The 27,367-nt window shown below is 37.9% G+C and overlaps 1 protein-coding gene across 1 annotated transcript in view; it reads right to left on the bottom strand.

The window, feature by feature from the left end:
- The window catches only part of ENOX2 (ecto-NOX disulfide-thiol exchanger 2), a 339,831-nt gene that overhangs the window by 115,529 nt on the left and 196,935 nt on the right, over positions 1-27,367 (bottom strand). Inside the window, exons 3-4 of the mRNA XM_090263952.1 lie at positions 21,352-21,486; positions 3,080-3,235 (exon numbers count right to left, since the gene is read on the bottom strand). Coding sequence (XP_090120078.1) covers positions 3,080-3,235; positions 21,352-21,486 — 291 coding nt within the window. The remainder of the gene's footprint in view (positions 1-3,079; positions 3,236-21,351; positions 21,487-27,367) is intronic.

The raw sequence follows: 27,367 nt of genomic DNA, 5'->3' as shown, positions 1-27,367 counted from the left end.
TTTAAGAGAGAAGAGAAAAATTGGAAAGATTAAGTCTTTTGAGGACTTTTGCTGCTAAGGGGTGTACATAAATGCAAAATACTCTTGCTTCTTTGCATTTTGAAATGTTGGAATTCCTCAGGGTGTTCTGCTTGGTTGTCTTCCCTCTTGATCTATATAATCTCTCTGGTGGTCTCACTCATTCTTACATGTTCAAATGACCTAATGTTTCAAGAAGGATGAAGGGATCACTAGTACTAAATGTAGCAGACAGATAAGGTAATTTAAGGACTGAAAAGTCTCCATTGGATTTAGCACCCAATATTTAAATGGAAATGTATTAGAGTGATGAATGATTAACTACTGTTTTATTTTCAGTACCTTCCACATGGAAGTGTTCCAGGAGAGGGTAGACTTGGAGTTGGGCTGGAGAGAAGTGTGAGATCAGGAAGCAGTTAAACTTAACAGAAGGATGGGTAAGCAGTAAGTAAAAATGTGGGTAGAAGACAGTCACATGAATCAGATCAGTGAAAGGCAGTTGGAGTCAAGTTGGACTGTGAATTTATGGTTACTGGTAGCCCCATGACTTTTAGTGTTCTGTATATGTAACAAGCACCTGGATGAAGTGTCAGGTGGGAGAGAGGAGAAGGAACTGATGCTAAAGATGCTTTCTAATGAAGGAACAAAACAGAAACAGATTAGATAGGTGCATAGAGCCCCTAAATCATATGAGCCTTTTGCTGAGAGTCCAGTGAGTGCAAGAAAATATACCAGAGACAGGCAGGAGTAAGTGCTGGGGTTTATAATCAAGGCCTTATCAAGACAGGGTTGGTGGGCTCCAGAGAAGATAAAGGGATTCAGTCATACCAAATCCCTGCTTTTCCTGTCTAAACTGTTCTTCCCATCTCACTTTGACAAAGTCTTGGGGCTGTTAACAAAAATGACATGTTTGCCATGATTTTAGCAGAGAACTAAGGCATTAGAATTTTCCCCATTCAATTAAACCAAGCACCCTTTAAACAAAATTAAAGTTCTAAAAAAATAGAACACCAGTTTACTTTAAGCTGTGTCACAGATGTTATTTTTTTAAATTCCATTCCAAAGCCAGGTTCCTTTCAGAAACCAGTACTTTACTGGTACTAATTGCCTTGTCAGCATAATTAAAACAAAGCTGAAGTTCAAAAGGATTGAGTTGTGAAGGTAAAATGCTTCCCTCTCATTCTGTAGCCCTTCCAACTCAGAACTGAGAAGGAATGGCTGTAGGTGGGAAAAGATAAATGCACTTGGGAGATTTCTGTTTCCTTTACTAGAGATTATCAAAAGTTAGAGACTTTTTAAGCCATATATTTCAACATTCAATTAAACACTGCTCAACAATGATGTCTATGTGTCATACACAAAGTATCTGAGCTATTGTTTCAAAATTCAGGAACTGAAATGCACTGCAAAGTCATCCTTTGCACCCTATGCAGACATTACAGGTTGTGGGCCATCCTGTTACACTAGACTTGATTAAGACTATGAAAGCCTAGTACAGGTTGATAATGTGATAAATGAATGACTAAACCAGCAGGATTGTACTTTTATATAATCAGAAGGTTTTAACACTGCAATGCCTAAATTCATGGCTTTGAAGTGAAAAAAGTTAGTATCAGGGATGCACAGCTTTCTCTATTCTAAAAACATCACACTGGAAGAAAGGGGGAAAAGGTCCATTGTCCACTCGTAGTAATAGTGGCACTAAGAATAAGAGACAATAATACTACAATGCCAGTAATTCACCTAGGCACTAAACACAAACCAGAAATGGCCACATGAGCTGGCAGGTAAGGCCTACTAGGACCATCTTATTCTCCATTCCCTAGTTGTTCTGTGACATGCTAATTATTCTCCTAATTTGGTTCTCTGAGATGCTGGACTCCTAAATTTCTTATTGGTCTGCAAGGAAGTCCCTGCTGATGAACAAGTTCAAAGTTTGGAAGACAGTATTAAGAACATTTTTTCACTAGGAAGAGAAGCTAGGATTATTTGTTCAAACAATCCTGACTGATTCTAAAATCCTCCCAGTTATGAGCAGACTGTACTAAACAGATTCTACATCCCTGCCATGGTCTGGTTCTATGATTAACTGATTCCTATGTTAGGTAGGAGATGAAATAGTTGTCTGAAATCGCATGTCAAAGATTCATGTTTACTATGTTAAGCAAGTTCATTTGATCTATCGTCTGGACCCCTGAGTGTTTCCCTTAACAATTTTAATCTCTTAGCACTATAGCTGTGGCTCTTTTAAGTAGGCCACCCAGTACCACTAGAACTGTGGAAAAAGCTTCATTGAGGCTTGGGCTATGTGAAGATGTAACTTTTGATCACTTAAAGTAAATATAAAACCCCAAATATATATGGAAGAAAAGATTGTGTCAATTATTATTGCTGTTACATTTAAACTGAAAAATGGCATATCTTTGCAGATGTTTTAGAGTCTAAGGAGAAACCTATTAATTACTGACAAGATAGATACCTAGATCATTTGCACATGAACTGCATTGACTGAATTGCTGCAAGTAGTTTGACCTAGACTCAATATTCCCCTTTGCCCTCATGGTAAGTTGAACCTGATCTCATTGTGTACTGCAGCCCACCAGTTGAATAGCAGTATTTTGAGTGATGTGTGAATAACTGGTAGCACTGTAGAATTTTTAGCAACAAATTTATATTCTTATGTGCCTCCAGTAGGCTCAAAACACACTCTATTTCTGCCACCATCAGAATGTAAGCCAGTTATGAAAAAGAAAGACTGCAAATGACAGTGTTGAGCAATTTGTGTCAGGTGCCTCCTTCTATACTAACACTTGAATTCCTTACTAGATGACATTAAAAATACATTTTATAATTTGTAATGCAACCAGGACACAGAAATCTACTGCTCTGTACATAAAATTCAGCCTTGCCTAGTAAGGAGAAAATTTCCTTTTCTTCTGTTTTCTAGGTGAAGCTTCTGTATATACATCTATGAAGACCTTGGGTATTCTTTTGAAAAAGAAGAAAGTGTTGCTAGACAACAAAACATTGTGACTTATGTGGAGAAAAAGTAGAATATTACTTGGATTTGGAGGGAAAAGTGTGCAGCTTTTACAGTGTATGATTTCTTTTACTACTGGCATATCTGGTGGAATTGGAGGAGGTACTATTCCCAAGCCAGGCATCATTGGAGTTATTGGTGGAATTCCAGTCATCATTCCAAGAGCAGGATCAAAGTCTAAAAAAGGAAGGGAAAGAGAGAACAATAAATGATGCCAGGCAAAGTCAAGTAGAGGCATAATGTTACCTTATAAGCTTTACACCAAAAGTCTCTCTAACACAGAGGCAGAATTTAAGAAAACATTGTATTAACATTACCAGGTCTTAAATATTATATTATACTCATGTATTTTCCTTTTGGGATAGGGTTTTTTGGTTATGTTTTACCAGTGCCTACTTGTTTCTACATCTCATTTTGACATCCAAGGACTTTTATAATATGCCTGTGCCTTGGCTATTGGTCTTGCCTTCCACTGGTTCCCAACATAAACCCTCTGCTCCATTCATATAAGGCTTCTTGCTGTCCCTTGTAACATTTCCTGGCTTTTTGCAGTATAGCATAATGTTAAGAGCATATACTTTGGGGAATCAGGAAGACCTGGATCCTAGTTCCACCATTTTCTTAGCAGAATGAATTTTTTTGACCCTCCATTTCCTCACTTGAAAAATAGGGTTAATTCCATTTACCTTATAGGGAACTGTGAGGAAGAAACAAAATGATGAAGGTAATGTGCTTAGCATAATGCATAGCACATAATGCTCAATAAATAACTATTTTCTGTGCCCTTGTTGTTGTTCTCCCTGTGTGGAATCAGTTGAGCCTCCCCAAATTCTCCCCATGCCACAGGCCTGGCTTAAGGCCCAACATTCCTGAGAAACCCTTTCCAGGTAATTCTGGTTATTTCTCAACTCAATGTTTAGTAACTACTTGTTCTACACATGTTGTCACTGAATTTTATTTTACATTATCCTTTGTTTCATTCAGGGATGCTTCCAGAATGTATGGGGGTCCCCAAACAGATATTTCTGTGGGGCTCATCTTTATACACAATTTGAGTCATTCCAAATCAGTGTCAACACTATTCTGTTAGAACAATCTTATGCAATACCATGAAATAAATAGCATAACAGGCAGCTAGAGTGATTTACTTGCTAGGCTACCCTCTTGGATCCAAGCTTCTGGGAGGCATGAGTTTTGAGATTCCTTGAGGGCATCTAGTTGATTCCACATGTGGGACAGAGGGTTGGAGAGTACCCCAAAGGGAACTGGTGTTCATGTAGATCCAGTTTGATCAGGGCTCCTTGCTTAGATGATCCTGCAAGCCCTGGTCAGTTCTAGACACTGGAGGGGAACTTCAAAGTTTTTAAGAAAGGTGCTTTTTGCATTAAAAAAAAAACAACAAAACACATAAGACCTGCTCTGGACTTGGGAAACTACCCTGATGGCACTACCTACCTGGCCAGTGCTGAGTACTGGAAGGAGACTTAGAAAATATCAAGACAGGCATTCCAAAGAATGAGGTCCCCTGAGGTGAGGGCCCAAGGTAAGGGCCCTGCTTGCCTGGCTCTAAAGGTGGTACTGACTTCATTTTTTACATTTTGTCTCTATACCCAAATGCATGTTCTTTGAGAAGGGTGTGCATTCTACTTTATTTTCCCACTTCTCACCCCTGCCTTCTGCTGCAGAATGCACAGTGTACTGCAAATGAAGTTTTACATAAGGAGTTCTGATAATGTAGAGGCAGTTGCATTACCAGTAGCAGGTCCTATGCCAGAAATCTTTACTCTGCTCAACACACAGGTGTGAGGGGCAATGCCTGTAAGCACGTCCTCAAGGTCACTCTGAATTCCCTAGGTGGGTCTCTAAGATTTGAAGGAAGTAGACTAGATCTAAGCAGTGGGAAGAATCTGTGGTTCCTACAAACACAGAACTTCAGGTACAATGGGCCCAGTGGGAGGGAGTCTTATAGTGACTAGGCAGATAGGCACGGGCATCTCCCATTGCAAGCCAGACCAAGAGAACTAGGGCATTCCTCATCCTCTCACATGCCTGTCATACTGAGATGTCAAGACCCGAGACATGTATGGGAAGAAAAAAAATTCTTCCAAAAGGCAATTTTATTTTTCTGTAAACAAATTTACCTTTAGCCTTCCCATGTAACCTCACTCAGCATGCATGTACACACACACACTCCGTCCCTTCTTCCCTGTGGCTGTCATATCCCTACTCTCCTCCACATATTAGTTATTTTACCTTGAAGGTTTCTTAAAATCTGTGTACCTCCATTCCCTTTTTGGTAAAGTGGGGATAAACAATGACATTTATCTCAAAGGATAAAAGGACAAAACAGATAAGAAAACCTCTGGCATGATAGGTGGTAGTACTGATAGATAACTTTCCTTCTTTTCATTCAAAACATGTATACACACACTAATAAATTCACTTTTTCAGGCATTCATTCCCACATTTCTCAAACATTTGTGATAGTCTTCTATATTTCAGACTCTAGGCATATGGAGTCAGGGTTCCAAGTCTTCCTTTCCATCTTGGAGAACATAAGACCCCCGATACTCTGTTCCTATGCTATAGAGTAAGAGCACTGTGGTTAAGAATGCCATTTATGTCTTTGGAAAATGTTATTCCTTATGTAAAAGATTTTAGAAAAATTGTTAACATTACTTCATTCATTTACAAACTGTTAATTTTCAGTGGGAAAAGATTAGATTAGATTCTGTGCCAACAACACAATATTACCTATTTTTCCCTCCTACTGAAATGTTTGTCTTCCTTTTATTGTTCCACCTGCCTCCTCATTGTTATGCATATAGCTGTGTCACTCACAAGTCTACCTTACCACAATTACAGAAACATCATTAAACAAGTTATGCCACTTCGACTGAGAAAGAAATGCCTGTCTCCATGTACCATCTACTAATAAATGGAGACAAACAAAAAACAAATACACAGGATAAATATAACTCCTGACTAATGTACTCACCACTATGCTGTTTGGTATGATTACATTAATATTTTATGAAATTCATTTAAAAGCAAATGTATTCATGACATATGGCTAAAGCCAGAGTAGATAAACTCCCTTTTTTTCTTGTGTTCAATATGTCAAGAGTTCCACAGGCTACATTGTCCAGTAGGGCTTGCTAGAGGGCAAGCTGTACATAATATTTCAAAGGTTCCTATCCCATTAATTATCTCTTTTCTTTATTTTCAACCATTAAGCAGCAAAGGAGATGTGAATTTCCAATACTAACTAAGAAAAGACCCATTTGAAGTCATGGGCCTATACAAGTATTGTAGAACCTGAAAAATCAAAGAAGTACAACAATTTTATGTTAGAAATTTAATCTTCTGAAGATTTGAAATGTCTTTATAAAGCATTGTGGAAAAGGCCAAGAAGTATTCCTCCAAACTCCTTTTCACAATAAATACCATGTTCTGTCTTGCTCTTACCATCTCTTCTTCTAGCACCCTTTCCCTACTACGTTTTTTAACTCTTGGCACATCTGTTGGTAGAGGTGTCATAAAATGTTGGTTTGCATTCCCTCTTCTGAATTGTGTACTTCCTAAAATCCCAGCTTACTGGAAATGCTGCAAATGCTGTGTGCTATTTGGGCCAGCTTGCTCCTAAGAGTTAAAATCATGTAATGTTTTAGTGTAGCTTTAAGTCTTCCTGCTGCCTAGCAACTTGTGCTTACTCAACCTAGAATAGTTACTTACCTGGCATTATTATCATTTTCAATTCTCTGTATACATCTGAGCCAGGGAGTTACAATGGAGGCAAATGCCATTTCTATGCTGTAGTTCAGTTATCTGTTTTTCCACATAATCAATATTTTGATGCCAGGCCCTCTACCAGGTGGTGGGGTTGGAGGAATGAGTAAGACAAAATCCTTGACCTCATAGTTTAGTTTAGAAAAAGTCAAGCAATCAGTTACAATGCTGTATCATCAATAATTATCACCACTATAATTGTTTATTGAGTGCTTACAGTGTGCTAGACATTGTGTTAAGAATTTTATATAATCTCATTCTAAAAGATCTGTGAGCTAGGTATTCTTCTTCATTTTATAATTAAAGAAAGTGGGGCTCAGGGGGTTTAGCTACTTGCCCAAGGTTACACAGCCAGTAAGAGGCAGACCTAGGATTCAAAGTCAGGTCATTCTAACTCTAATGCTCTTAATCCCTGCACTGCCATTCAATGTAGTATGACAATTGTTTTAATAAATTAATTTAATTGCAGGTATAAGGTGAAGCAAGTGTGCTGAGAAACATGGCAGATGAGTAACAAAGTACTTCTATATAATTAATTTTGCAAGTGTGGTAAATTAAATATGGATACAAATTCTTTGATACTCCTCCTATGAAAAGGTTAGGTCTATACCCTACCCCCTTGAGAACCTAGATGGGCTCCAGAATTGATTTGACCAATAGACTATGGTGGAAGGGATATTGTGTCTATTTTCAGGTCCAGGACATAAGAGGTAAGATTTCCACTTATTTCTGGGAAGAATTGCTTTGGGAGCTTTAATCACCATATAAAATGTCCAGCTGCCATGCCAGAGGGACCATGTTGTGAGGGTCTTAGTGTAAATAGAAAGGGAGACATCCAGCTGAGCCTAGTGTTTTATCTGTCCCTACCAAGGTGCCATGCAGATGAGTCAAGTTGTCTTGGAACCTCCAGACTAGCCTGCTACAGATAAGGTATTCCTGTTGATACTATATGAAACAGAAGAACACCTATATGAGTACTGGCCAAGTTTTTCATCTAGAAAAATCTTAAAATATAATAAAATGATTGTATTTTAAGTCACTTAGTTATAAAGTAGTCTGTTATACAGTGACAGGTAAGCAAAATATGCTGCATGCTTGGGGACTGGGGTGTGACTGTTTAATAGAGTTAGCTATTTTCAAATAATAAAAATAGAAAGTATATTAAGCACCCAAACTAGACTTACCATGATCTTTCTGATTATCGACAAGTATCTTTAGGACCCAGCAGGGCCCCAGAGCCACTGTCTTGAGCAATTGTTGTCACTGTACTATTGCTGTGTGGAAGGGTCAGTTGGAACAATGCCAGATGATTGACACTGTACTAGATGTACTGAGACTACTGATGTCTACAAAACATGAGACCTTAGAGGCTGCCCATTTCTGATGCCTGACAAAGACAGCACACATGCCAATTTTATGTTTCAACTTTTGATATTTTTTGGCAGTCCAATTCACTCTTTCTTCCTGTAGAAAGCAACCAGTACTTTTGTGGCAGGGGTGGGGGATGATGTCCATAATTTTGCTACCCATTGATTGAATGTCTGAGTTTACAGGTTTTATACACATCATCTCACTCAACCTTCACAGCAATCCAAAGAATAGGCAATATTAGTATTCCCCATTTTATACATGAGGGAATTGAAGCTCATAGAGATAACATAGTAAGGCCATATAATAGGTAGCTTTTACTAACCATGCTCTCAAATCAATATTCTATACTACTTTCCACAAAGTCCACAGATCCACAGGAAAAAAGAGATGCTCCTTGTCAGAAAAAGCTCTGTATCCTACTCAACATGTAGTAGGCCTTCAAATGTTCCTGTTCAAGATCATACTTTGGGTTGCTTATCTCTATACCTAAAATTTCCTGTTGAGATATTCAATATATGTATTACCACAGTGTTAGGTAATTCAGAGACCTCTGTTTTAAATCCATAGTCTCAACTTTGAGCCACAGGAGAAGTTGTAATCATGGCAATATGTGAATTGAAGGTAAGCATAGGAAGAAGTGACATGTTTATTATATTACTTTGTGTTTTCAGAACTAGACCCTGGTTCTGGTTTCCTGTAAGCTCCTCCATACCCTCAGAAAGGCTCTGCCTGCACTTTGCACTTTCTCCCCATTTCAGACTCCTCAGGTCCATAGGGCATTTCTAATCTTTTACTGTTCCAGAGACTCTTTGAGCACCAAGAGGTAGTTTGCACTTGGAGTAAAACCACTAAAATGTAACCATAGATTAATTTAAAATAAGTCTTCCAAATAGGATCTAATCATATATACAAAATTAAATTATTTTATAAAAAATATAATTCTAATTCAGGTATATATTTCTGGGACATTATTGCTATTTCTTTAGAATTCCTACAAAATTCATTGAAAACTTAAGAATTATGCCTGGGTATCAAGATATTTTAACTCACTACAGCCCTGAATGCCTTCTCTCTATGTAGATCATTGAAAAGCTTTTCAGGAAGTCAATCCACATATCAGGATATATTAATATGGCAATATTATTTTAGAATTGATATTCCAATATCTGTAAGTAATTCCAGTTATATTTATATATGTATATGTAAGTCTATGTGTGCTTTTGCTCATACGGATTTTTTTTAAAATAATTTTTATTTCTCAATTGCAATTGACATATAATATTATATTAGTTTCAGGTGTACAAGATAATGATTAGACAGTTATATAAATTATGAAGTGGTCACCCTAAAAGTCAAATTACCCATCTGACACCATACATAGTTATTATATTATTGGCTATATTCTCTATGCTATAATTTATATCTCCATGACTGTTTTTATAACTGGAAATTTGCACATCTTAATTCCTTCCCCTTTTTCACCCATTCTCTCAATCCCCCTCCCATCTGGCAACCATCAAAATGTTCTCAGTATCTATGGGTTTGTTTCTGTTTCATATGCCTGTTTATTTTGTGTTTTAGATTCCATAGTAGTGAAATCATGGCATTCATCTTTCTCTATCTGACTTATTTCACTTAGCATGATACCTTCTAGGTCCATCTATGTTGTTTCAGATGGCAAGATTTCATTCTTTTTATGGTTGAATAATATTCCATTGTATAAATGTACCATTTCTTCTTTTTTTTTTCAGATTTAATGTGTTTTATTGATTAAAATATTACATTTGTGCCAATTTCCCTTCCCTCTGCTCCCCTCCACCCGGTGGCCCCCCTCCCTCCAGTTGTCCCCCCCTTTTAGATTATGTCCATTAGTTGTGCATACAGTTCCTCCCAACCTCTCTCCGTCTATTCTATTCCCTCCTACCTTGATCCCCAATTCCTATATCATCTCCCTCCCTCTCCCCACTCCCCCTCCCTGTTGACCTCCCCCCAATATGCTTCCCGTACCCACAGTTCCTTTTCCACTCTCGTTGCCTGTTTAGTTTGCCTTTGTTTCATCTCCCTAGCTTCTGTTTTTTAAACCAGTCCCTTTAACATCTCATATAACAGTGGTTTGGATCTAATGAACTCTTTCAGTTTTATTTTGTCCTGGAAACACTTTCTCTGTCCTTCTATTCTGAATGACAATTTCGCTGGATAGAGTATTCGTGGTTGTAGGTTTTGGATTTTCATTACTTTGAATATTTCTTGCCAGTCCCTTCTTGCCTGTAGGGTCTCTCTTGAGAAGTCAGCTGATAGTCTAATTGGGACCCCTTTGTACATAATTCTTTTCTTCTCTCTTGCTGCTTTTAAGATTCTCTATTTATCTTTAATTTTTGACATTTTGATTATAATGTGTCTTGGTGTGGTTCTCCCTGGGTCCAGTCTCTTGGGAACTCTCCTTGCTTCCTGGACCTGCAAGTCTATTCCCTTCCCCAAGTCTGGGAAGTTCTCCTTTATTATATTTTCACTCAATTTTTCAAGTTCTAATTCATCTTCCTCACTCTCTGGCAAACCAATGATTCTTATGTTGGGCCTTTTATAGCTGTCCCAGAGGTTTCTGATCCTCTGATTGTTGCTTCCCATTTCCTCTCTCTGCATTGGTTGACTGCTTGTTCCTTCTCCATATTCCAGTTTGTTGAAATGAACTCTGGATTTTTTTTCCTCACCATCTGTCTCGTATGCAGTTTTGTTCCTTTCGTTATGAATGTTTTTCGCTTCTTTCTTATCTTTTTCCTGCTCTTTTGTGAATTCTGTAAGCCACCTGATAACAATGGCCCAGAACTGAGCCTCTGACAGGTTTCTTATCTGTTCATCTGTCAGGTTCTCTATCTGTTGCCTGGTGAGCTGTGTCACCGGGATTTCTATAGTTGTCTGCCTCATTTTGACAGATGCGTTTTGTTTTCTTGGGCCGGCTGTTGGGGGCAGTGCCTGTGTATGCGTCACAAGTCAGCGACCAGCGCCTTACCATTTCTTCTTTATTTGTTCATTTATTGATGGCCCCCTAGGTTGCTCCCATATCTTGGCTATTGTAAATAATGCTGCAATGAACCTAGGGATGCATAAGTCTTTTCAAATTACTGTTTTTGGTTTCTTCAAAAAAATACAGAAAAATGGAATTGATGGGTCCGTTTTCTTCTTTTCTTTTAGCCTTTGTTTTAAAGTCTACTTGTCTGGTATAAGTATTGTTACCCCAGCTTTTTTTGTTTGTTCACTTCCATTTGCATGAAATATCTTTTTTCATCCCTTTGTTTTCAGTCTCTTTGTGTCTTTCAATCTATTATAGGCAGCATATATGTATGGGACTTGTTACCTATTTAGCCACCCTATGTCTTTTGATAGAAGCATTTAATCCATTTACATTTGAAGTAATTATTGATAGGTATGTTGTTATTGCCATTTTATGGTTCACATTTTTTATCTTTTCTTCTCCTTCTTTTTCTTTTTAAAGAAGACCCTTTAACATTTCTTGTAATACTGGTTTGGCTGTGATGAACTCCTTTAGCTTTTTCTTGTCTGGGAAGCTCTTTATCTGTCCTTCATTCTAAATGATAGCATTGCTGGATGGAATAATCTTGGTCATAGACTCTTGCTTTTCATCACTTTAAATATTTCTTACCTTTCCTTCTAGCTTACAAAGTCTACGTCGAAAAATCAGCTGACAGTCTTATAGGAGCTCACTTGTAGGTAACTAACTGCATTTCTATTACTATTTTTAAGATTCTCTCATTGTCTTTAATTTTTGGCATTTAAATTATAATGTGTCTTGGTGTGGGTCTCTTTGGGTTCATCTTGTTTGGGACTCTATGCACTTCCTGGACTTGCATGTCTATGTATTTCCTTCACCAGGTTAGGGAAGCTTTCTGTCATTATTTCTTCAAATAAGTTTTTAATTCTTTGCTCTCTCTTCTCCTTCTGGTACCCCATGATGTGAATTTTGGTACACTTGATGATGTCTAGAGGTTCCTTAAACTATCTTCATTATTTTGGATCCCTTTTTTCTTTTTGCTGCTCTGATTAGGTGTTTTCTACTTCCTTGTCTTCTAAAATGCTGACTTGATCTGCTTTATCGAATCCACTGTTGATTCCTTCTAATGTATTTTTTTTTTCTACTGTATTCTTCATGACAGTTATTTTACCCTTCATTTCTGACTGGTCCTTTTTAACTTTTCTATATACTTTTTTATGTTTCCTATCTCTTTGATAAAGTTCTTACTGAGTTCACTGAGCATCCTTATAATCAGTGTTTTGAACTCTGCCTCTGGTAGAATGCTTGCCTCCATTTTGTTTAGTTATTTTTCAGTAGTTTTTGTCTATTCTTTCATTTGGGCTATGTTTCTTTGCCTCCTCATTATGGCTGCCTCCCTCTGCTTGTTTCTATGTTTTAGGTAGGGCTGCTACATCTCCCATTCTTGCTAAAGTGACCTTATATAGTAAGTGTCCTCTGGAGCCCAGTGATGCCATCTCCCTGGTCACCCAAGCTGAGTGCTCCAGGTGGGTCCCTTGTGTGGGTTGTGTGTGCCCCCCTATTGCAGTTGGGTCTTGATTGCTGTTGGCACATCAATGGGAGGGATTGACTCTCGGGCTGATTGGCTGTGAGGACTGGCTGTGACTATAGTGGAGGAGCTGTTATGTGGGGACTGACCCCAGGGAGCAGGATTCATTTTAGTGGGGCTGTGGTGCCTGCTGAGTCCTCCCTTTGGGTGTGTTGTTTGTAGAGGTAGTTGGGTGGTGCTCTGGTATGGTCTGAAGCTGGTCACCAGGTGTGTTGGTTTTGGTGCCTCTTGTGGGTAGGGGCTCTGGTACAGGTCAAGGTCAGCTGTTGCTTTTACTCTGCACAGGGCCACCTGGAATGAGCTACAAAGTGATCTGAAGATGAGTGTTGCTTGTGTTGGAATTGGAGTTCCCTGGGAGAGGCTAAGCTTTGAACTGAGGCTGGCTTCCACTAGTGACAGGTGTGAGGCCACTTAGTAAGATGTATGGGGCATGTTGAGGCCACATGCTGCTTGGTTGGGGTTTGTGAATCCTTGAGACATTTTTAGGAAAGTCTGAAGCAGGATCCAAGATAGGCCGTTTCTATAGAAAATCCCCTGGAAGTGGCTTGGGTGGTCCTGAAAGTTTGGTAGGGAGGGATCTCAGGGAATCACCAGGGCAGGGTGAATGGTGTTAGTAGGTTGATAGGGACTCAGATGTGGTGCCTGCTTACCTGCACATGCATGCTGAGTGGGGGGAAGGCACAACAAAGGAACAATGGCTTCCAACAGCACTTCTGTCTGGGAGAAAGATACCTACCGCTCTACACCTTGCCTTGAAACCAGACCATTCAGTTCTCCATATGCCCCTCAAGCTTTTCAAGCTGCTATTCCAGTGCTACAGCTAAGAACAATTGAGTCTGGCAGCAAGTCAGTCCAAAAATGGGTCCTTTTAAGAGGAACACCTGAAACTTGAGGAGCTCTCTTTAGCAGCAATCCCTGTTGGTTTTCAGAGCCAGAAATTATGGGAAATTTTCTTCCTGGTGCTGGAACTCTATGCTGGGGATCCCAGTGTGGGCCTGTGACACCCTGGTCCTTAGAAAGCACCTATACAGCTGAGATAGCCCTCTCAATTCTTAACTACTACACGTGGGTGTGGGACCAACCTGTTCTGTGTCTCAGCTATCCGTCTTAATATGGCTTTTTCTTTATATCCTTAGTTATAGGAGTTCTGTTCAGCTAGATTTCCAGTTGTCTCAATGATGCTTGTTCTTTAGTTGTAATTTTTAAAATCTTTTTTCTTTCAATTTTATTTTGTAATGGTTTCAGGTGTACAGCTTAGTGGTTAGACAAGCATATACTTTACATCGAGTTCCCCCTGATATTTACAGTACCCCAACAGGCACCATACGTAGTTATGGCAATATTATTGACTACATTCCCTATGTTTTACCTACATCCCTGTGAGTAATTTGATGAAGTTGTGGGAGAAGGCAAGCACAGCATTTACCTATTCTGCCATCTTGATTGGCAGTCCCTATGAAGCTTTATTTCTTTATAAAGTTTTTGCAAATATCTACCTTTCCAGCCAATCTTCCCCTTAGTCCTTCCTATTTATTCACACTGTGTTTTTGTCTCATTAGAATATTTGACAGATTAAGGGTCATGCCCTCAACTCTCATTCAGGGATGCTGTGAACACCTTTGGAGGGACATTAATAAGGACATTTCACACTACATCTGTGGTTCCCAGATTTCTGGATTTAGAGATAAATAAAAATGAATGAACAAACAAAATGAAACAAAAACACAAACTAACATGGAACGGATCAGTAGTTATCTGAGGAGAAGGGGGTTGGAGGGTGAGTGAAAGGCTAGAAGGTTTCATTTGTATGGTGATGAATAGTAATCAGATTTTTTGGGGTGATCACTTTGTAATGTATATAGATGTCAAATGATAATGTAAACCTAAAATTTATATAATAATAAAAAATTAAATAATACATTTGACATCTCCAACCTCTTAATTTGTCAGGAAAAGATGTGGGAAAAAATAACAGAAATTAACCATGTACCATTCATGTAGTTCCTAAAAGAAAGAACATTTAAAAACAAAAATATAAAGTCATACAACAGTCCTTTCAATTGAGCCAATTCAGCCTCATGAAAAAGTCACTATATTCGTAGCTTTTACATTTTGCAGATTAGGGAAAGTAGCATCAGCTGCTCCGGGACTACACACCAACATTTGGGATTTAGAGATCACTCAACTATCTCACTTAGTGTATAATCCTATACATGAAGTTCCCTATGAATAACTTCTTTCAGAGCTAGAATGTCAAATACACACACAAAAGTGTTAAGGGTCATGAAAAGTTTGACTTCTCCTGAGGACTGGTGTATTGTCTCTTCATGGAAAATGCAAATTATATAATTCATCAGGTTTACATTTTTGTCTTGGCTACCTGATCACAGGTGCAGCCCAATTTTAGAAACTGAGTGAGATCTTATGACCTACAATTATGAATTCTAATTAACCTCTCCACCTGGTCTCCACCTTCTGTTCTCACTTATATTTTCCTAGATGCTGGTTTATATTACTTATATATTTTATCTTTTATTGTAATTTTTAACAAGCTACCTCAAACTCTTTGTGGAATGGGGTGATGTAATTCAACTCAGTATTTAACCATTGTCCCCATACTGTATACTCTTGCATACCTTTCAGTTATTGATGTACTGTTTCCTCTGCCTGGGCTGTTCTTAGAGTTTTCTTTTTCTCACCTGACATATTCATATATATATGGATATATATATCCTTGGACATCAAGTTCAAATGTTACCACTTCTGTGAATCTTCCCTGACCTTTACTATCTACCTAATAATCCCCTCCCCCACACCCCACCTTGTTTAAAACAATACTTTTCTTTTTATGTTTGTACTATGACACTTGCTATATGGAGGTCTGTCTGAACAAAGTCCAGCCACTGTTAATATAACAAGAATGGTTTGCATGACATTGATGTAACCTGGCAGCCAAGGAGAGTGGACTGGAATGCTCATGTGGGAACTATGAAGACTTCACTCTACTAGTTAGTGGGGATGGTAGACACCACTGAGTGAGCACGTGTACTGTGTAGCCCTTGCATTCAAAATTACTGAGTGAGTAGAGAAGTGAATTTGCATCCAATTTTGTATTAAGCTTGAATGTTCCTCTGCAGAAACCATTCAGATGATTCAGAAGGCCACAGCTATGGGCAACTGGTGACTGGCAGCTTCATTATGACAGTGTGCCCATTCATGCATCACATCTCGTGCAGAGTATTTGGCGAAACATCAAATAACGCAGGTGACTCAACCCCTACAGTTCAGATATGGTGCCTTGTGACTTCTGGCTTTTCCCAAAACTAAAGTTACCTTTGAAAGAGAAGAGATTTCAGAATGTTGAGATTCAGGAAAGTATGATGGGGCAGATGATGATGACTGGGAGAACTGTGTGAGGTCCCAAGGTGCCTAGTCTGAAAGGGACTGAGGTGTCATTGTCCTATGTACAATGTTTCTTGTATCTTGTATCTTCTTCAGTAAATGTCTCTATGTTCCATATTACATGGATGGATACTTTCTGGACAGACTTTGTTATTATAGTGTAGTGATAATGACTGTAGCCTCTGCCACTAGACCCTGAGCTTGAAGGCACAGATTGAGCCATGCCCATTTTGGATCCATTTGACATAGCTCAATATATTTTTTAATGAATGGATGTGTGAATAAAAGCACAAATGAACAAAATGGACGGGAAAACTTTGAGCTGTCATTAGTCAAGATATGTCAGTCTCATATCATACATGATAATAGGTTTTATTAGTAAGAAAATGTGGGAGTGAGGTTCTAAATGTATTGGAGTCATTATGATGGTCAGAATCTTTGTCTTTTTTTCACTGCTTTATTCCTAGGGCTTCTCACAGTACCTTGCATATAGCAGGCCTTAGTAAATATTTCTTGTATGAATGAATGAATAAATATTCTCACTCTAGCATGTTTCATGATATTTTCCATGGGGAGACTTGAGAGTACCATCACTGGTTAGGATTCAAGCTTGTTTTGGAGAGACATTAATTCTATTTGGTAAAGTATTTTATATATCATTGGCTCTTGGTGAAGGGTGCTCTCCTTTCTCAGGATCTCAAACCTAAATGTCACTGAAGGCATATTCTATTTGTAGAACATATTAAAAATAATAGAAATCCAAGTTCAGGCCTCCTTGAGGAGTTTGTAGAAAGTGGCCTGTCATGTATCATATATTCGCATTCTTTCTTTCTGTTCCTATCAGATTTAGTCTGCTGAGTATAATGAGAACTGCCTCCTTAAGAATTACAATGCTCAGAGATGGACAAGGTCTTGCTCTGGGAATAAGGCCCATGAGTCCATATTTTCTATCATCTCCCATTATGGAGGAGGCATAGTCAATACAGTGGAGATACCATAATGAGGGACTCTTTTCCTCATTTGGGACGTCACGAGCTCCACATGTGAATGTTAAGGATATTTTAATTGAGGGAAAAATAAAGAAGCACATAGTATTCAATGAATACCCTTTAATCGGTCCATCCTTGGATTTATCTGGGATGATTGGAAGAACAGTGATTCTTAAACAGAAGGCATGACTCTTTTTGGTATGTCTTTTCATATAAAATCTAACATTAGTCTTATTTGACTTGCTTGGAAAAGCAAATATTCTTTCAAGAAAGAAAGCCACCAGCCAGAGGGGACCTCCTAATCTACGATCATTGTAGATTAACTTTATTGAACAGCAGCTGTGCAAAACACCATGTTAGATAAAAAGAAGCTCCATACCAAACCCCAGAGATGGTCTGTCTCTGTTCCCCACTCAATGAATATAATCATCCAGATAGTGCCCTGATGTGTCCAAAAGACTCAACATCCATGACAGTATGAATTTGAGCTCTCAGGGGCAAGTCAAGGAAGTTTATGTATCATTTGTCCTTAATCAAGGCCAAAAGCCTTTTGTATTGTTACAGATAGGTCAGATAAGAGAAGACAAAGAAAAGTCTACCTCCCACGGGACAGAAAAGTAGCTGAATTACTGAGCCATCAATGGTGACTTCAGAGAACAATTCCATGTGGCTCTTTTCAACTTTTTCCATTTTAAGGAAAAGAATTAGGGAGATGTTTTATCCTGTTCGGATAAATCACTACTGAATAAAGATGGCAGGCACCCTGTTCCCCAGACTTCTGTAGGAAGAAAGGTAGGCAGTATTGGGGTATGGTACCAAACTTCCATTTCTTGGACACTCCACCAGATTTAGCAGAAGCAGTCATTAGCACTGTGAGACACACACTGTTCTCTTCACCTGCCACTGTCCACTGCTTCTTCAGGAGAAAATGTTCGCTGTTGTATTCATCACACTTTACTGTTGTTAAGAACACAGATGAACCATAATGAACCATAATTCAACTTTTTGTGATCCATGTAAGATGTGAACTTAAAATAATAATAATCATAGATGAATTCATTGAGAGATTACTAAGAGCTAGGCATCATTCTAAGACTTTACATGTATTAACTCAATCTTCATAACAACCTTGTGACATAGGGGCTATTATCTCCATTTATAGACGAAGAAACTGAGAAACAGAGATGGTAAGTAATTTACTAAAGTTACACAGCTACTTAATAGCAGAGCACAGTCTAGATTCAGAGCCCATATTCTAATCTTGATAGTAAAATTGTCTTCCTAAAATAATACAGAGGAGAAAAATTAGTTCACAAATAACTCAAGTGATTTTACACATAGCTTTACAAAGTATGTCTCATTCTAGTGCTATTGCCTCATGTACTTTTAAGACAAGAAGGATAATACTAAACTAAATATCAATATTTCTAAGACCAGGTTCTCAAAAAGTCAAGTAACTTCTTGGAGCATAGCCAAAAGATCACTGAATCACAAGGTTGAAGGGGACCTTGTGAAGTCATTTCTCCAGTCCTTAAGAAAAAAAGATGTAGGAAAAGAGGACTAGAGGTATAAATTAAAATCTCTCTTGAAGTTTCAAATGTATGATTGGAGGTTGATGTGGGAAGCACTCATTAGAGCGCACAGTGGCTACAGAGAACCCAAGTACTTTCTTTTTTAAATTATATTTTATTGAGAACCCAAATACGTTCAATGTAAGTGGCAGTTTAGCAGCCATTTGATGGAAGTATGTTAATATTTCCTTCACCTTAAAGAGCATGTAATGTTACTAATAGTAGTAATACTGATGACAGTTGACTTTTATTGAGTACTTATTATATGCCAAGCACCATGCCAAGTATATTATTTCATCTTTACAAAAATTCTGTGAGATAGATACTATAATTATCCCCATTTTACAGATGAGGAAACTGAGGTATTGATAGGTCAAATAACTTGCTCAAGGTCACATAGCTAGCAAGTAGCAGAGCAAGGATTCAAACCCAAGGAGTCCGGCTTTCAGGCCTGTGTCGTTAAAAACTTAGCAAGGTACAAACTCTGAAGACATAGCCCTCTGAGCTACTGGTAAGAAAACCTATCCTGATTTTCTAGGATTGATACTGGCCCCATTGTAAACTTTGGGCCTGTAATGATGGTTTGGATATTTTCCTTATCTCAATGCTAGGTCTATTTTGCTTCACATTTAAAGATAGGTGGCTAAGCACTGAAGATTATTTTGTGGGCATAGACTTGTGTTTAGATGTGGTGATTTAAAAAATAATCAGATGTAAGCTAACATTCAGTTTTCTTGGTATCAGATCAGGTCTGGCCTCAACATTTTTCCTGGGACATATAGCTATACAGTTCATATTTCTATAAACTGGTAGTACTTAAGCCAATCAATTATCTAGTCACTCTAGACTATAAGAGGTTGTGACTCAGGACCACTCCATATGGAGCTATAAAATAATATATAATACTTTAGTTTACATTATATCATAATAATGAAGAAAAAAACCCCCATTACTTCTTATATAAATGTCTATGAGAAAACATTAATAAAGATTTTTAGGTATTTTAATAGTCAACATTTTTAGCACCAACTATATGGCAGGCATTGGGCTAAGCACAATTTAATTCTCACATTAACACTAAGGGTTAGGTACTATTAGTCTGCTTTTATGAATGAGGACACTGAGTTTCACAGAAGATATATAAGACTACCCAAGATGAAGTAGAGAAAGAAATAGACTTAGAAGTCAGGCAGAATAATTCGAGTCTGACTTCTTAACCACTATGCAATACCAGCACCTATTGTAATATTCGGTGATCCCATATTGACCCCACTAACAATTTAAGACCCAAAGGGATCCATGGTCTAATCATTCTAGCCCTCAATGGACTCCTGGTTGCTCATTTCAATCATGGTTAGTTTAATGGAGTAGGATACAGTCTAGTCACCAACAACTCATCAATTATAGTTTGATGAAACAGTTCTTTGTTTCTGTTACGCATAGAACCTAAGCTTTTTTCTCTACCCATTTCTCATACACATATTTTTTCTTTGTGTTTTGATGTTTTATGATTGTTTGTAAGCTTTCAATGTAATCATATTTCTTAATTTATTATTATTTTGTATCAATGTTGCCTATCCTACCTTATCCCCATTATAACCTACAAGGATTCAAAATCTAGTCTGGAATTGTGAAATTATTTTTGGGGGGGTGCAAGTGGCTAACTATACAGCACAACAAAGCAGTATCACCCTAGATCTTTTTCTCAGCTTTAATGTGCTTGTGAATCACCTGTAGATCATGTTAAAATGCAGCTTCTGTTAAAATTCAGCTGGGGCCTGAGATTCTGGGATTCTTGACAAATCTCAGGTTATGCAGACAACATTTTGAGTAGCAAGGTCCTAGATTGACCTGATCCTGTCATACTTTTAAGTAGGACCACAATTAAATGAATCTGTGGAGAATAATATTTAGGGTGTTTGCAAAGCACCTCAGGCTTTCTGAGATTGTAATTCCCTAATTAATGTCTTCACAAATCCATTTTAATGGTTAACTGCTCTAATAGTCCAGAAAGGTTTCTGGTGTCTAAACTAAAGCTTTCAGGGATTGGGCAGTTTTTTTTCTGATTTTATCTTTAGTGGAGATGAAGTTAGGATACCATGGTCATTCTTTAATAGATTGCTTTGTTTAAAAAATAGAAAAAGTTACTAAATATTAACAGTAGTCTTTGGTGTGTTCCCTCCTCTCTCCTTTCTTCCCTTTAAGAATCTACAATTTTTGGCATGTCTCAGTCAGTTCTCATTCTAGCTCTATGTTTATTTGCCTCCTCTAAGAAATTCATAAAATTAGACAAGCTTTGTAATCCCTAGCCAAATACTGTTGTTTTATTTCAATGAGTTGTTTAAATGTTCAATGACAATGTCCCGCACCAGATATACCCCCAACTTGCCCATAGGGCAATAGGGAGTATACTAGTAACTACTGGCCACCCCGCCTAGAAAGCTAGTGTTACAAAAAATGCACACGTAGGCAGAATCCAGTAAATGTCAACATCAAAATATATTGTGTCATACTATTATATTTATTACAGTATGGTCAATAAAAAGAAACTCGTGAGGTGATTAAAAATAGCATACCAGGCAAAATTGGTTGTCCAGCAATTCCCAGTGGTGCCATTCCAAGATTATTCATTGCTGTGGCCCATGCAGTTGGATCAGACATAGGTAGCGTCATTGCAGTGGAATCAACATTCAGAGTTCTACTATTATCAGCTAAAAAGAAATGACAAGCAAAATAATTTGTTGTATTGAGGTTTCAGTGTCTACATTACTTATCAACATATACTCTGGCAAACTCTTTACAGAAATTGACTGATGGACAAGTGGTGGATAAGGCCTTAATTCCATCTCTTTATAAGAATTAAAACAATACAGCTTGAACTGGCAGGAAGTCATAGACTTTGAAAACAGTTTACCAGGTAGCATTTAAGTGTATTTCTCTCTACCTCTTTCTTTCCTCTCTCTCTCCTCCCTCCTCTCCTCATTCCTTCCATCCCTCTTTTTCTTCCTTTCTTCCCTCTTGTTTTTTACAAAGATTTTTTTAGGGAAGTTTTTAGGTTTACAGCAAAATTGAAGGGAAGGTATAAGGAACGTATACATATGTATATCTTTCCCCATTACCAACATCCCCCACTAGAGCGGTACATTTGTTACAACCGATGAACCTATATTGACACATCATAATCATCCCAAAGCCATAGTTTTAACATGTTAGGGTTCACTCTGGTGTTGTATATTCTATGGGTTTGGATAAATGTCCATCGCTGTAGTATCATACAGAGTATTTTCATTGCCTTAAAAATCCTGTGCTCTGATTACTCATCCCTCCCCACCCCCCAAACCCAGTAACCACTGATCTTTTTTACTTTCTCCATTGTTTTCCCTTTTCTAGAATGTCATATTGTTAGAATCATATGGTATATAGTCTATCAGATAGGCTTCTTCACCTTAATAATATGCAATTAAGGTTCCTTCATGTCATTTCATGGCTTAATACCTCATTTCTTTTTAGTGCTGAATAATATTCCATTGTCTGGATATACCATAGTTTATCCATTCACCTACTGAAGAACATTGTGGTTGAATCTGAGTTTTGGCAATTATGAATGAAACTGCTATAAACATTTGTGTGTACATTTTTGTGAGGACATAAATTTTCAACTCCTTTGTGTAAATACCAAGCAGCACAATCTCTTGATAATATGGTTAGAGCATGTTTAGTTTTGTAAGAAACTGTCAGCCTTTCTTCGAAAGTGGCCATACCATTTTGCATTTCCACCAGCAATGAATGAGAGTTCCTGCTGCTCCACATTTCTCACCAGTATTTAGTGTCAGTGTCCTGGATTTTGACTATTCTTATAGGTATGTAGTGATATCTAATTTTTTTAAGTATGTTTTATTGATTATGTTGTTACAGTTGTCCCAATTTCTTTTCCCTTTGCTCCCCTCTTCCCAGTATCCCCCTTCCCTCCAATATTCCCACCACTCTTAGTTCACGTCCATGGGTCGTACATATAAGTTTTTTGGCTTCACCCTTTCCTATATTATTCTTAACTCCCCCCTGTCTATTTTGTACCAACCAATTATGCTTCTTAGTCCCTTCCCCATTTCCCTATTTCTTATCTTTCCCCCTCCCAGCTGATAACCTTCCAAATGATCCCCATACCTATGATTCTGTTCCTGTTGTGGTTGTTTGCTTAGTTCATGTTTTTATTATTTAGATTCAGTTGTTTGTTGTTATTTTAATGTTCATAGTTTTGATCTTCTTTTTCTTAAATAAGTCCCTTTAACATTTTATATAATAATGGCTTGGTGATAATGAACTCCTTTAGCTTTACCTTATCTGGGAAGCCCTTTATCTGCCCTTCCATTCTAAATGATAGCTTTCCTGGATAGAGTAGTCTTGGTTGTAGGCCCGGCCCTTGCTTTTCATCACTTTAAATACCTCTTGCCAGTCCCTTTTTGCCTGCAAAGTTTCTTTTGAGAAGTCAGCTGATAGTTTTATAGGCAGCCCTTTGTAGCTAACTCTCTGCTTTTCTCTTGCTGCTTTTAAGATTCTCTCTTTATCTTGAACCTTTGGCATTTTAATAATGATGTGTCTAGGTGTGGTCCTCTTTGGGTCTAGCTTGTTTGGGACTCTCCATGATTCCTGGATTTGTATGTCTATTTCCTTCGCCAAATTTGGGAAGTTTACCTTCATTATTTTTTTCACATAAGCTTTTGATTTCTTGCTCTTCCTCTCCTCCTTCTGGTACCCCTATGATTTGGATGTTGGCATGTTTAAAGTTGTCCAAGAGGTTCCTAAGACTCTCCTCATTTTTTTCAGTTCTTGTTTCCTCATTTTGTACTGTTTGACATTTTTTTCTTCCTTATATTCCAAGTCATTGATTTGAACCCCAGTACCCGTCCCTTCACCATTGGTTTTGTGTGGATTTTCCTTCATTTCATTTAGCATAGCCTTCACTTTTTTCCTTATCTGTTTGCCATACTTAAGCTTATCTGTGAGCATCTTCATCACCAGTGTTTTGAACTCCGTGTCTGTTAGGTTGGCTATCTCCTCATTTGTTAGGTTGCACTCTCCTCATTGCTTAGTTCTGCCACTGGAAGCTTGATGTGTTCCCTCTTTTGGGCCATACTTCTCTGTCTCCTCATCTTGACAGATTCCTGTGTTTGTTTGCCTCTGTGTCTTAGGTAGAGCTGTTGGACATGTTACGTTGTAAGAGGGGAGCCTTAGGTATTTGTTATTACAGGGCAAACCTGTTCCATCACGTTGCGGTGCTATGTGTGTGGGAGGGGTCTGAGAGGGAACAATACCACTTGCTCAGCACTCACCCCTTTTCCAGGCACTTCTGTCATTTCTCATATGGGACTGGCACCCCTCTAACTGTTGTGCTCGACATTGTTCCCAGAGTGGGTGGGTCTGCGGACATTCTGGGACTGTGGAGGCCCTTTAAACAAGGGGACTCTGCTGAGAGACCAGCAGTTTCTTCCTCCGTCTCAACCCCCACTGGTTTGCACCATCATAAACAATGAGGCTTCATTTTCCCTAGTGCTGAAACCGTGAGCTGTGCAGTCTGGTGCTGGGAGTTCTCCCCAGGTGTTCTTCCTTACTTTTTAAAATGTGTGTGTTTTTGTCAGCCTGTGCTGCCATTGCTGCTGCCAATGCCACAGCCACTGACACCGCCCCTGGCACACTGCTTCCTCTCCATCCTGGCTCCGCCCCTCTTACCTGTCTAGGGTATTTCCTCTTTATATGTTTGTTTGTTGGACTTCCATGCAGCTCAATTTTCTGGAACTTCTGGTTGTCTCTCGTTTTGAGATAGTTGTATTCTTTCTTAGTTGTGGAGAGAGATGCAGTGTGTCTATCTAGGTCTCCATCTTGGCTGGAAGTCCGGTATCTCATTGCTTTAATTTGCAATTCTTTGATAATCAGACATATGATGCAGAGCAGCTTTTTATAAGCTTACTTACCATTTTGTATTTTGTTTGTGAAGTGTTTATTAAAATCCTTGGCCCAGTTTTCGATTAGGTTGTTTGTTTTCTTATTGTTGAGTTTTAAGTGTTCTTTGTATATTTTATATAAGTCCATTATCAGGTGTGCATATTACAAATATTTTCTCCCAGTCTGTGGTTAGTCTTTTCATTTTCTTTACATTGTCTTTCATGGAGAAGAAAATTTTAATTTTAATTAAGTCCATCTTATCAATTCTTTCATGCATAGTGCCTCTGGTGGTGTATCTAAAAAGTCATCACCATACTTATGGTGATCTAGGTTTTCTCCCCTGTTATCATACAGGAGTTCTATAGTTTTTTGTTTTACATTTCGGTCTTTAATCCAATTTGAGTTAATTTTTAAGAAGGGCATAAGATCTGTCTAAATTATTTTTTTTTGCATGTGGATATTGAGTTGTTCAGCAGTATTTGTTGAAAAGACTATCTTTGCTTCATTGTATTGCATTTGATCCTTTATCAAAGATCAGTTGACTATTTATGGAGGTCTGTTTCAGAATATTCTGTTCTGTTCCATTGACTGATTTATGTATTCTTTCATCAATACCACACTGTCTTGATAACTGTAACTTTATAGTAAGTTTTGAAGTTGGGTAGCATCAATCTTTCAAGTTTGTTCTTATCCTTCAATATTGTGTAGACTATTCTGTGTCCTCTGCCTTTCGATATAAATTTTAGAATCAGTTTATTGATATCCACAAAATAACTTGAACTGACATCTTGACAATATGGAGTCCTCCTATCCATGAATATAAAATATCTCCCCATTTAGTTTTTTTTTATTTTCCTTATCAGAGTTTCATGGTTTTCTGTTTGTTTTTTTTTCCCCAAGCATACATACCACAGGAGCTTGGGATAATTAAGAGGTTTCCCATTCTTCTCATAGTCTAGTTGCAGATGATTACTTCAGCAAAACTTCCGTCTAAACTGCTATGCATGCAAACCCAGGGGAAAAAAAAAAACACCCAAGGGCTTCCATATCAGCAGTAAAAATTAACAGTTGTATTCCTGATCAAATTTCATATCTTTGAGGCAATACTGTTTAATAGAACCAAACATATAATCAACAGATATTAAATTAGCCAACTGAGTATTTTTGGAGTTAGAGGCATACTAGAAAATAAGCAGATGGGAGATATAGTCCACACATTCAAAGGCTATACAGCCTAGTTGAAGAGACTGATGATGATGGTGATGATTATTATTGTTGCTGCTCGCACCATCTCCATCCATTACTACCACTAATTATTGAACACTTGCCATATGCTATGTACTAAAGCACTTAGCATGCATTGTTCTCATTTAAATTTTATTTATTTTATATTAATCCTCACCCAACGATATGTTTATTGATTTTAGAGAGAGAGAAGCGCGGTGGGGAGAGACACTGATGTGAGAAACACTGATGTGAGAAACATTGATGTGTGAGAGAGACATGGATCAGTTGCCTCCTGTATGCACCCTAACTAGAGATTGAAACCACAATCTAGATATGTGCCCTGACTAGGAATGGAATCTGCAACCTTTTGGTATATGGAATGATGCCCCAATCAACTGAGTTACCCGTCCAGGGCTCATGTAACTTTTAAACAACCTTATGAGACAGAGACTATTTATATCTCCATTTAATAGATGAGAGACTTTGAAAGGTGACATATATTGTCCAAGGTCATAGAGGATGCTTACTTTTAGCCATTATGTTTTAGTATCTCCAATTAAACAGTCAGGAAAAATGAAAAACTCAAATGGTATAGATCAGAAGCATTACTAAAGTTTAAGGAATGAACACCTACTGTGGCTTGAGTAGGTGGAAAAGCCTACATGGAGAATATAGAATTTGAAAGAATGAGCCAGATTTCTATCAAACGTGTCTTAAGTGATAGGTAGTTATTAGAGAATTAAGAAAAAGGGGGAAAGATATTCCAGGAGCATGGATGACATAAACCAAGACGCTGAAGTGGGTTAGATAGGTAGATGAAGGTATATACTGCACAATTGGGAGAGATATAATCATAAGCCATTTTAGCACAAAAAGACTTTTATTTTGGCATGCATACTGGGAGATAGTAGAAAAACCATGGAAAGTTTTTTTCCATAGATATCAGCAGTCAGAGGTAAATATCTCACTTCTCCATGTAGCCTTTCCCATCTACTCAAGAAGGATTGGGCCAAAATGCCAAAAAATATATTTTTTGCAGCAGTTTGGCTACTTGTTGGCTCTGCAGTCCTGGGAAATATAAGGAAATCAGGAATTATTCTCAATAAAGAATTTTGAGGTAAAAGGATGAGAATTTACAATGGATCAACCTAGCGAAACTCTGTACTAATTCGGTGGGGGTGGGGAGAGAATGATCTAAGTTCCAGTTTTTTTTTTTAAAGGACAGCAATGCATTACTATTTTCAAAATATATATTAATTCAAAGTGCCTGTTAAAATGTTAGCAAGTAGGGTTCTTACTAGACTTGTTTACATAAGCAGACAAGGGACATGTATAATTAATAGCATTATTTTGTTACAATGTCTTTGCTTCTTAAATAATTAAGGAGTTCTTTCCTGAATGTACTCATCTCCGTCCCCTCCCCCA

This window comes from Furipterus horrens, unplaced genomic scaffold, assembly GCF_987537825.1.
Source record: "Furipterus horrens unplaced genomic scaffold, mFurHor1.1.pri manual_scaffold_17, whole genome shotgun sequence".
Lineage (NCBI taxonomy): Eukaryota > Metazoa > Chordata > Mammalia > Chiroptera > Furipteridae > Furipterus > Furipterus horrens.
This window is presented reverse-complemented; position numbering and strand designations above follow the sequence as displayed.